Source organism: Pyrus communis, chromosome 2 (assembly GCF_041283825.1).
Source record: "Pyrus communis isolate YQ-2024b chromosome 2, ASM4128382v1, whole genome shotgun sequence".
NCBI lineage: Eukaryota > Viridiplantae > Streptophyta > Magnoliopsida > Rosales > Rosaceae > Pyrus > Pyrus communis.
Window position 1 is genome coordinate 5761217 of NC_142566.1, and position 12410 is coordinate 5773626.

Genomic DNA, 12410 nt, shown 5'->3' on the forward strand with positions numbered 1-12410 from the left:
ATAGAACCCCAAATTTTGGTCTAATAGTTCTGTACAAGATAGTTTTTTCTTAAAAAGTATACACACAGTAAGAATCTCTCACATCCTCATTTTCTTCAACTCTAATATTGTGTATTGACATGGTTAATTGTCTTTAGTATAGATCACCATATAGAAATTAGGATTTAGATCTTTAGTAGCATATTAGTGGATCGCTTTGATTTTTCTTTTATGATACCTAAAATCTAAAATCTAAGTTCTAAATTCATTATATACTCTATATTTTGAATAATCCACTTAGTAAGTAGATATATAGTTGAACAAAATTAAGCATGTTATGTTATATTTTCTTAATTTTTATTTTCAAAAATATAAAATGGAAAAGAATTTCAAATCACAATTTTTTTCCCTTTTTGCATTTCTATAACTCTTTTGTTTCTTCTTTTATGAAAGTTTTAGTATATTGTTATCTTCTAGTGTTTTTTTTCTTCGGGTTCGTATGAATTTTCGATGCATATATTGAATATTCTTTAATTTTACTATTAGAACTTCTTTTGCTTTAATTATTGTTTACAATAATTTTCTTCCATGAACTTTATGTAGCCTCTGGAGCTTGGTATTTAACGATGTCTATAGCTAAGACGCCTCATTTTAGTTTTTTATTGAGTGTGAGGCCATAATTTTTTATGCCCATGACATGTGGTACTCACACTTAATGTGATTGGAATAACCAGAAAGTCCTCAGAGTGTGGTCAGAGCTATATACGTATTCCGGATTGGACTACCACATGTCATGGTAATCGAGCATGACTCCATTAGTTTTAAGCCCATTAAAGCATATTACTTGTTTTCTAAGTAAAGAAAACCTAATTCAAGTCAAGTTAGGATATCTTGGGGATTAGGCAATGTAATCATAATCTTAGGAGGATTAAATACCTTATCCTTGATTCCTTACTAGATAGTCTCCTGATTTAATAGGAATTACTCTCTCAAGATCTCTATAAATACCCTAGTCTAGGTATTTACTGGAGTGCTCTCTTTGACATCTCCAAGGATTCTGCGTGGATATCTCTACGATTCATATCCTATACATTACACATATTCTCTCATGCACATCATTGTCTATGCATAGACATAGAGACTCATCTCTGCTACGCGCCTAAGCCAAGGCACCTTCGTCAAGGATGTATTTCGATGTAGCACGTATCATACATACTCCTTTCTTAGAACTACACTCGTGATTTGATTCTCCTTCCCTGGAGATATGTAGGCAGTTCGATCATGGATTCATTCACACCCCAAGCAACCCCATTCTCTCATTGCCAGAGTTCATGAGCAATTCCAACTTAATTACGCCTCTATTTGTGAATGTGTGTGATTTTGGTTCCAACAATTGGTGCTTTTATTGAGAGAAAAATCATATTTTTCAGCCAATGACCTTTGCTGGGAGAAATGGCGAAAGATCTTGAAGACAAAGCTTTTGATTGATGCTCCAAAAGAACAAATCTCTTGTTGTTCATAATAACCACCAATTTTGGTGACTCACACGAAAAATACTTTCTGAATGAATATTGCTGTTGTCTATGATCAAGGCCTGGGTTTTCCAAGCAAACACGAAAAAAAAAAATTTCTAATACCTTTAATTATTTTCTTCCAATATCCTATTGCTCTGAAAAGTGTAATTCACTTAAATTGACTAGTTGTTATTGTTTTACAAGAGGGACATGTGTTGCTCGCACAACCCATTTATTTTGTGTTATTTGGCAGCAAAAACTCAAGCTCCTAAACCAACGGAGCTTCGAGAGGCAATCTGACAGACCAAGGTCCCCATGTCGAGAACTTTTTTGTTAGCCATTCTGCCAGAGCTAGTAACTCCAACAACAACAAAGCCTTTTTGACAAGTATAACGAAGTCCCATCATGGGAAGAATTTCACTGGGAGCATGTCACCCCAAAGGAAGGCATAAGTTCAATTCTGCAACTCTGCCTACAACCCAAAACGTCATGCATTGCGGGCACCTCATTTGGAACGCATGACAACTACGCCTAGCAAAGGCTCGGAGCTTGTTCATGCAAAACGATCCTTGAGTTAGATAAAATATAAACAAGGTGCTACTTGACGATACAAACTCTGACTAAATGCTTAGTCTGGAATGACTTGTTGAGCATACAAAGACCTTGTCAGAAGTCTATAATCAACTTTTCATGCGAGTCAATATGAGTTCACACTAAATGGGGGCAAGTGTTCAAAAGCTCTAGGAGTAATGTAATTGTGTCTTAAACCAATTATGCGCACTTAAATGATTTATATCAGAAAAATGACTTTCCGGATGAATTTCATTACACAGCCAGCTGGGAACGAGAGCAAAGCTTGAAGATTGACGTGTCAAATTAATTTTTGACCTAATCAATCATTCCAAATCTTTAAGCAAAGATAGTCACATATGCATTCTCGTCAAAACTGCACATATGGGAGAATAAATCTTCTTGATTTTTCCATGTGATGTTCTTTATATCCTTGGAAAGATAAGAGACATAACTATAATGTTCCTATTTTACAAAAAAATTCAGAATGAAGAAAAGTCTCAGATCTGGCATGTAACACAGCTAAACAGAAAACCAGCACAACCAGCACATCACAGAAGCACTGTCAAATTAACATATTAAACTGTACTTGCTAAAAAAGAACTAGGCGTTACTATCTTAATTTGGTATTGAATTTGTTATCTACGAGATTCGAATCTAATACCTTTTACTTACAAATAGAGAAGAATACTACTAGACTATAATAAAAATGGCTATACCATATCAACTTAAGCTGCACAATATGGATGACTTGGTAAAACATTCACGCAGTTACAATCACGCTCTCATTTTTTGGATTTATTTCCTTATATAGTTTGGTTTTGGATATTATTCTTCTTTTTCTTAATAGTTCTGGATATTATTTCACCTCTTTAAGGAAAACTGAGACTCAATTATTAAAAAAAAAAAAAAAAAAAAAAAAAGAAGGAAGTTATTTTGTAATTTCTTACGTGATGTTTAAAATACCACTGACCCACTGAAAAAAGAAAATCAGTATTTAAATGAAAAACAAAGAAGGATAAGGCATCACCTAATAGCTCGGTGCTCGTCTCTCCTTACCCTTTTGGATCGTTCTCTCTCTCTTGTGTCTCCCTGAAATGTTAATATATGAAATTCTGAAATCATTCCCTTCTCTAATCTCTCTCTCTTCTTTTTATTTTCTCTGCGTCTTCTACACACTTAAATGATTTCTATCAGAAAATTGACTTCTTGAATGCATTTCAACCCACGACCAGCTGGAAACGATAGCAGAGACTAAAGATTGACGTGTCAAAATTTCACAATTTTTACCCAATCCATCCTTCCAGATCTTCGAGCAAAGAACGTCACATCACATTTTCCATCAAAACTACACTTGGGAGAACGAATATTTCGAAGTCTTTCCGTTTTTTCCATGTGATGTTCCTTATACCTTTAGAAAGATAAGAGACATAACTACAATGTCTCTATGTTTTACCTAAATTTTTTTAGAAGGAAGAAAAGCCTCAAATCTGGCATGTAAAGACAATAAACTAGCACAACCAACACATCAAAGCAGCATTGTTAAATTGACAGATTAAACTGTACTTGCTAAAAAAGAAGTGGGGTTCGTTATATTAATTTGATATTGAATTCGTTAAATACGAGGTTTTGACTTAAAATGTTCTACTTACAAATAAAGAAGAGTATTACTAAACTATAATATAAGTCGCCATGACATATCAACTTAAACTGCACAAATATGACTTACTTGGTAAAATATTTATGCAGTTACAATCATGCTCTCTTTTTCGGATTTATTTCCTTATACAGCTTGGTCTTGGATAGTATCCTTCTTTTTCTTAACAGTTTTGGATATTATTTCACCTGTTTAAGAAAAAATGAGCCTCAATTATTGGGAAAAAATTATAATAAGTTATTTTGTAATTTCTGACGTGACGTGGAAAATACTGCTGACCCACAGAAAAAAGAAAATCAGTATTTAAATGAAAAACAAAGAAGTACGTGGCATCACATAATATCTCTTCTCTCCCTCTCTCTTCTCTCTCTCTCTCTCTCTCTCTCTCTCTCTCTCTCTGTGTCTCGTGTCTCTGAAATGTTAATTTATAAATTCTGAAATCATTCCCTTCTCTGATCTCTCTTCTTTTTTGCTCTGCGTCTTCAACAATTCTCTCGTTCACTCACATTTGGCTGAAGCTTAGGGTTTGGTTCCAGACGAAACTCTCTCTTTCTCTCTCCATCTCTCCCTATCTCTCTCTAACATACACCCAGTGAGGTTAGGAAACCAAAAGATTGAAGCTTCAGAGGTACGTCATCTTCTTCTTCGTCGAACCAATCATAATTCCGACATTTCCGCGAATGCTCACAGGCCGATCTATTTTGCCTCCAATTTTCGTGTTTTCATCTTCCTGGAATCATCCAATTCTCAATTGGGTATGTGATGAATTTCGATTTTGAATTAGGTTAGTGCTCACTGTTTCTTCGATTGCGTTTTTTTTTTTATATTTTTGGAATCAATTTGGGGGATTGATTCGGGATTGCCGTAGATTTTGAATGTGGTTAAGCTGCAACTTTTGTTTTTTGATTAATTTAATATGTTAGTTTTGACTTTTGGGGCTGGAAATGGAGTGTTAATGTTTAGGGGAGTGGCGGGAATTGAACAGAGCGGGTAAAGGTTGGTGCTTGGATGCCCTAGTGTGGGATTTGATAGGTTAGTGATGATGGATTTTGAGCCGTTACAACAGAAACCAGAATCCGCTGATGCCTGTGCCGATTTTGAGCGTGGATTTGAGGAATTCATGCGTGGGCACTTGGATGAATGTATGTCATTTGCATCATGTAGTTCTCCTCGTAATCCTGATGATGAAGATGACGAGGGTGAGCAGCTTGTGCGGAGGAGACGCAGGTTGGATTTGGAGGGTGATGATTTAGCAGAGTCATCTGCTGCACGGTGCCACCACTCGCGGATTTTGAGCCGTTGGGCTGCGCGGCAGGCGCAGGAGATGATAACAACGATTGAGAGGAGGAATCGTGAATCAGAGTTGATGGCACTTGCAGGGCTGCACACGGTTTCAATGCTTGACTCCTCATTCTTGAGGGAGTCGCAGTCTCCTACCTCAAGGCGGCAGGGGGCTGTGGAGAGGCCAAGCACTCAGGCATCTGCAATATTGCAAATGTGGAGGGAGTTAGAGGATGAGCATGTGTTGGATAGAGCGCGTGAAAGAGTGAGGGAAAGGTTAAGGCATAGGAGGAGTGTTGAGGCTAATACTAATGAGTCAACCACAAATATGTCTGAAAGTCGGGGGACTGAGAATCAGGGTAGTTTGGCAGATGCAAGTGAGAGTGAGAATGAATTTGGAACTTGGTCACATGATCAAATAGGTTCACAACGTGAACATGGTGCTAACGACATTTCTAGTAGAGAGCAATCTCCTGATCTTGGCGAAGTCGAGAGGGAGAGAGTGAGACAGATTGTACGGGGATGGATGGAAACTGGGATTAGTGATCATTCGTCCAATGTTGCTCAGAGAAACACTAGTCCCAGATCAGAGTGGCTTGGTGAGACAGAGCGTGAAAGGGTGAGAATTGTTCGTGAGTGGGTACAAATGGCAAGTCAGCAAAGAGGAGCTCGTGGGGGCCAGAGGGATGAACAAGTCGCCAGTGGCGGTGCTCAAGTTGATCGAGCTCGTGATGGGACGGTTACTGACCATGAAGAAGGCCAAGCAGACCACATTCGCAGGGACATGCGGAGATTGCGTGGAAGACAAGCTCTAATTGATTTGCTTGTAAGGATTGAGAGGGAACGACAAAGGGAGCTCGAGTGTTTGGTGGAGCATCGGGCAGTCTCTGATTTTGCTCATCGTAACCGCATTCAGGTCAGTTGTCTCATGAAGATTGTTTATTCATGCCTTCTATTTTTTAACATAAATCAATTTTCTCCAGTGGTGTGGTTGATATTTAAAAATTGGCTTTTCAATGAATGTGATTTCTATGTTCTAGTTTTACCGGATTTTGTAGAATACTTAAAGTTTGTGCTCATTAATTGTCTGGATTATTTAGAAGATCAAATAGCTGGGTACAATTGTTGTCATATGAGTAGCAGAGATGTCCGCATTTTGTGTTTATGATCCCATTTTCTATTATGAATGAATTTTTCTGGTCCTATTTGTATCTCCTTGTATCAGTGGATAAGGATGAGCTAGAGGCACAGAACTGATGGTTCAGTATGGAAGGCGTTTTCTTATTTCTCTGATATACCTTGCTTCTGTCTCAGTGGGAGATATGGGCTTATTCGTAAGTGTATCGTTTTGGGTTGCTATATCAGGCTGCAGAGATACCATTGTATTCACTTAGCTTGCTCCCAAATTAGAATCTACACCCTGCAGAATACATTTTAACACAAACGTTTATCAGTAATTATATTGCTACAAGGTGCATGATGATGTATTGTTAATTTAGGAAGAATAGCTATCAGTCATCCCCTATCTTTTCCCCCTTTTATTCATGCATTTTTTAAGGCATTTCCTATTTATGCCTGGTCTCATTGCCATTGCCTATAACATAGATGTGCTACAAGTTGCATTGATGGTATCCCAACATAATGGAATTGCGTATTTCTTTCCGGCACAGCTACCCAAAATTTTCTGTTTTATGACACAGTAGAGATTAAGTTTCCTGCAAATGTGGGCATGATTTGGCTACTAATACATTTAAACATTTTCAGTCATTACTCAGAGGTAGATTCCTGCGAAATGAAAGACCTGTTGAAGAAGAAAGACCGCCTTCCGTGGCTGCTGGTGAATTAGTTCAGTTGAGACAGAGACACACAGTTTCTGGTTTAAGGTATGTGATGTTTTTAGTCATGCCATACGTCTTACGATGCCTAAATTTTTTCATCACTTCCTTATTTGTTAACATTGGTATTTTTTTCATTTATTCTTTTGTTCAGACTTTTAGTAGTTCTCTGATTTTTTTAAAAGCTATCTATTTAATGAGAAAAATCTAAGGGAACATAGCATACTTTATGTTGTCTTGAAGGAACACATTTATCATCTCTGTCATTTCTCTCTAGTTTTGTTGTTGAGTCAGTTTACATCATTATATGTATAATTGGTTGAGGTTAGAGAATTCTTTTGTGAGGCCCTCCACAATAGGCCGGAGAAAGTGAACATGATACCAATATATTGAACTCATATAGGAATCACACTTCTATAGTGGGCCGAAAAATTTGTGTGTGATACCAATATATTGAACTCGTATGTGTGATGCTTATAAACTAATTCTGGAAGTATTGACTCTGACAGTTATTGGTGGGCTTGTGGGAGATTTTCTTTTTAAATCTACTATGCTGCGAAGAAACATAACTAATGATGGGCTTGTGGGGGTGGGGGAGAAACATATAATTTCTAGATGGCATTGCCAGATCAACCATTACTTTAAGCATGCGTTTTTCTCCTGTTTTCAAATAGAGTAGATAAAGTCTTATAGCTGAATAAATGTGCATCAGTATTACATATTAATACTAGTGGCTATGCTGTAATACTTGGGATTGCTTTACAATATTTCTTCCTGGATAATAATAAAAATACAGAAAAAATACGAGATACTCTTTTGGTTTGCGTTTTCTTATTCTTGGTTTTACTTTGGTTTACTTTATTGTTTGGGTTTTAATGCTCCAATTATATCTTTTGATTATTGTTGGATTCCATTAAATGAATGATAATTCTGTGTTGAAGGACGAACAAGAGTTGTGAATGTCAGTTGTTAGCATAATGACAAGTTTGTTTCCTTGTTAGGGAAGGGTTCCGCTCCAGATTAGAAAATATTGTTCGTGGTCAAGTTGGCAGCCAAACTGATTCTACAACTAATGGTAATATTAATGATTTTAGAAGCGAGTATACTCAAACAAGTGCTTCACAGGATGTCCAACAGGAAAATAATGATCAATTGCAGCCTGGCAGTCAGGCAACTGACATCAATCAGTTGCCAGATCAAACGGTTAGCTTGGAGACCAACACTACTGATGAGCTTCTAGATTGGCAAGAAACTACTAATCAAGGAGGGAATTGGCAGGAACCAGTGGCTGAAAATGACACACGAAACTGGCAGCAGCCAACCTTTGGTCAATTGAATGAATGGAGAGATGGTAATTCCGAAGATACGGCTGAAAATTGGCAAGGAAATTCAGTCGATAATTGGCCTGAGGAAACAACCAGAAACGTTGATGGAGAAGCAGATCATCGACAAGAAGCCCAGGGAATTTGGCATGAGAATGGTACTCGGGAGGCTGTTGCAAATTGGGCCGAAGGGCCTTCTGGTCCAGTGAGAAATCGCCGATCCGTTCCAATAAGAAGATTCAATAGATTTCATCCGCCAGATGATGATAATGTGTACAGCATGGAACTCAGGGAACTTCTGAGCAGGTATTTGATCACTTGTAGATTGATTACATGTACAACATAGACTTATTATTTGGTTCTTTTTATAATGGTTATGATTTCTATGTTGTAGGAGAAGTGTCTCTAATCTTCTTCGCAGTGGGTTCCGTGAAAGTCTGGACCAACTGATTCAGTCATATGTTGAAAGGCGAAGTCATGCTCCCATTGATTGGGAATTGCATAGAAACTTGCCAACACCAACTCCAGCTTCACCAGAGCATGATCAGGAGCAACAGCGGGATGAGCAGAATGAAGATCAACGTGATGCCATCAACAGACCTTCACTTGTTCTACCATCTCCACCAGTGCCCCCACCACAGCCATTATGGCATCAGGACTTACATCAAACAGGCTGGTCTCGTCATAGCATGCATCGTTCAGAAATTGTGAGCCATCTTTTCTTTCTCTTAATGCAGCTTGTTCAGGCTTTCTGATCATTTTTTTCTCAAAATTTTAGGTGTGGCTTACCAAGACCATGCATAATAGCCAGCTCTATATTCTGTGTCACTGGCTTTTAAAGTTTTATACCAGGTTAATTAATATAAAATATTATTTATAAAGATATAAAAGATATAATATATTATTTATAAAGGAGTAATGCTGGGGAGACCACATATTTGTACCACGTTGATGTACCATCTCATGTGGCAAGTGATGCGTACAATCAACATCCAATTAGATAAATCCATTAATTGACTTGCCACAATAGATGGTACACAAACGTGGTATAAATATGTGGCCTCCCTAGCATTTTCCATTATAGTATATACAATAAACAATAACATTTACTATTTAATATATATTTTTATTTGTATTGAATTTTATTGTCAATTAATATATTAGTATCCAATATCTATTATACTGATACTATTATTATATGTATAATATACAATTTTAAACTCGCTAGATTTTTATTTATATTTAAATGTTTAGAATTCATAGTATGTAGAATAAGACTATATTTAATTTGAAATAGAATCCCTATTTCTTTTTGTCATTCATTTTGTTGGTCATTGAGTAATTGGGACCTTAGTAAGATATCACCTCTAGGATTAAGTGCTGGTTTGGTATTGCTGTGTTTTGAAAAAAAAAATTGTTTCTGATGTGCTGTGAGAATAAGCAGCTGTGAAATAAAGCAGCAGAGTGTTTGGTAAACTTTTTTGTAAAAGTGCTTTTAAAAAAAAAAAAAAAACAGTATTATAGTGTTTGGTAAACTTTTATGTAAAACAGAAGTGAAAAAAACCGATTTTTCAAAGCTGGGTTTTGCAGCTTCTTGTTTTTGGCTTTTTTTCACCCAAAACTGTGAAAAAAAGCTGAAGCTGAATGTTTACCAAACACAAAAACAGCTCCCAACTTTTTTTTATTCCAGCTTTTTTCAGAATCACCTCAGTACTAAACCAGGCCTAAATAACATGATTTTTTTTTTTTCTTTTCACTTTTTCATTTTATTCCATTTATAATTCTGTTCGTAATTTATTTTATTCCATTACTTTTTCTCGTAACACCATGTGTTGTAGTGATTGCCATGTTTAGAATTTATAATATTTTACTTAATATTTGGAAATTGTTGTAAATTTTACAAATTTTTAAGGCAGTCTTTCATTCCTAAGACTTCATACCATAACAAAACAACTTGTGATGTATTGCGCCTGTTTAGTTGATGATTGATGCGAAATGGAGTTGGACTGGATTTTCTTTCCTGTGTCTAGTTTGTTTCCTTTCTCTCTTCTGCTTTCTCTGAACGTGGATCCTGACATGGAGCAGGAATGGGAGATGATTAATGATCTCAGAGCAGACATGGCAAGACTACAGCAAGGCATGAGTCACATGCAGAGGATGTTGGAGGCCTGCATGGATATGCAATTGGAGTTGCAGCGATCTGTCAGACAGGAAGTCTCTGCAGCTTTGAATCGTTCATCTGGTGAAAAAGGTTGGTTTCAGTTTCAATATTTTAAATGACAAGGAAACAAGTTTCTTCCGAGAATCTGTATGAATGTGGCATCTGCTTTCATTGAAGCTACATTTTAATCTCCGGGTTATTCATATGAAAGATGCTATTGCTTTGCAGGTTTGGGCGCTGAGACATCAGAGGATGGGTCCAAATGGGGTCATGTGAGAAAAGGGACCTGCTGTGTGTGTTGTGATAGTCAAATCGATTCTCTCTTGTACAGGTATATTGCTTATAACCATGATACATTTGTTTTGGCGGTTGTCGATGACTATCACTTTGTAATAAACTGTTCTTTGTATCCCTTTTCCCTCCTTTTCTTTCGTTTGGGTGCAGATGCGGGCACATGTGCACTTGTTCAAAATGTGCGAACGAGTTGATTCGTGGCGGAGGGAAGTGCCCACTTTGTCGAGCACCGATTGTTGAGGTGATTCGAGCATACTCCATACTGTAAATTTAACTATTTAATAGGAAAGAAAAGAAAAATAAATAAATAAAAACTGAATAGAATGACCGGAATGGTGGAAAGAGCGGGGAAACGGTGGTTGTTCCGTAGGATGAAGATGAATGGGAAGCTTCTGTGGTCCTTTTTTCTGTGGAGTGTTTTAGTAGTTGCCGATGTTTTTCTGATTATATATGGAAATTCGAATGCATTGTATAATTAGAATAACAGACGGCACTCTTGATTCATCATTCTTACGTGAATAAAATCTTCGCTGAATTTTTTTCTTTTCGTTTTGTTTCCCCGTTGATTCTCAGCTCTAGCTATCATAGGCAAGCATAACTGTGATTAGTAAATTGGTACAAATTTTTACAGTATAGTAGGGCGGAGAAAGTAGGGCAGGTGAGAGAACAAAACGGAGTAGGTAAACGTAAGATTATTTGTAATTAGTGCATTTAGTGTAGTTTTTAACAGAATTGCTTGTAAATTACTTGCTGTGATGGGAACATAAATAACATTTGCTTGTGTCACGATGGACAGATTTATTTCTTAACAATAGTATAAAAAAAAAAAAGAGCAGAATGACATCTTGTTGTCTTTGTACCGAAGCTTTGGGTTTGATGATATTCGTGTAAGTATTATTTCTCCCTTGTGCAATTCTAAAAATCTGCTTCTGGAAATGTGTCCTTGACATTTTTCTATGAAAAATGAAAGAGCTCGTGAATCTAGCATAAATCATTTTTGTTATTTCCCTTCTCTTTCGATGTTTCTTTGGATTATATTATATAACATGAGTATTTATAGAATATTTGTAATGATATTGATGCCAAAACCAAAACATTTGTCATGTTGTGCAGATGAGAAGATGTAAGTTTGGGATTAAAATTAGGGAACTTTAACGAAAAGCTTTCAGTACTATTTATTTTAACGAAAAACTACATTTTTACACTAAAAAAATCAATCATGATACTATTTAGTTTACTTTTTATTTTGTCATTATCGTTAAAACTAAGTTTTTAAGATTTTTTTGTTAGTTTTTCTTTAAAATTAATATTGGTGGAATTAATAAAGAGGTGTGTTACTTACATGCCTTTTTTATCTCCCACACTTCCTTCTTAATTTCTAACTGTTCGATGGAATGAATTGAAGAAAGTTATATGACGGAAATTAATAAAGATGTGTAGGAAACAAATATGGGTGTGTGGAGACTGGAGAGCACCACTATTAATAAAAGATCGTTGGCTTGTCATTTTGAATCTTGATCCTACAAGCATAAATTGTAATAAAGCTTAAGAACTTGAAAGTCCAAATGCTAAGGAGATTATCTTAAAAGTTGGACTTTCCATGCATTATTTGCCATTTTATGTTTTTGGCACAATTTTCATGTTAATCATAAAACATTATGTAAAAAACATAAGATGATGGAGAGTCCACGAAGAGTTACACTTTAAGAAAACATTTTTAATATTTCTCACTCGAGGTTTATTTTATCTTCTAGTTAATTTGCAGAGAAATCGAGATAATTACACTATGTTTGGGTG

General features: G+C 36.3%; 1 protein-coding gene across 2 annotated transcripts; it reads left to right on the forward strand.

Moving 5' to 3' along the window:
• The first annotated feature begins 4047 nt into the window (after positions 1-4047).
• On the forward strand, positions 4048-11160 carry LOC137748380 (uncharacterized). 2 transcript variants are annotated; one of them, XM_088683233.1, is made up of 8 exons: positions 4127-4475; positions 4684-5917; positions 6766-6884; positions 7838-8464; positions 8553-8865; positions 10244-10409; positions 10548-10650; positions 10764-11160. In XM_088683233.1, the coding sequence occupies exons 2-8, from the start codon at positions 4760-4762 to the stop codon at positions 10879-10881; spliced, it is 2604 nt and encodes an 867-aa protein (XP_088539359.1). In that variant the 5' UTR covers positions 4127-4475; positions 4684-4759; the 3' UTR covers positions 10882-11160. The 2 variants fall into 2 exon arrangements, with proteins under 2 accessions (XP_068344628.2, XP_088539359.1); XM_068488527.2 differs by having other exon boundaries at positions 4048-5917.
• The last annotated feature ends 1250 nt before the right edge of the window (positions 11161-12410 follow it).

Bases quoted from the DNA above. Each gene is read 5' to 3' on its own strand.
- LOC137748380 (XM_068488527.2), top strand. From the start codon at position 4,760: ATGATGGATTTTGAGCCGTTACAACAGAAACCAGAATCCGCTGATGCC. The intron at 5,918-6,765 runs GTCAGTTGTCTC...AAACATTTTCAG, and splicing joins CTCATCGTAACCGCATTCAG to TCATTACTCAGAGGTAGATT. The intron at 6,885-7,837 runs GTATGTGATGTT...TTTCCTTGTTAG, and splicing joins CACACAGTTTCTGGTTTAAG to GGAAGGGTTCCGCTCCAGAT.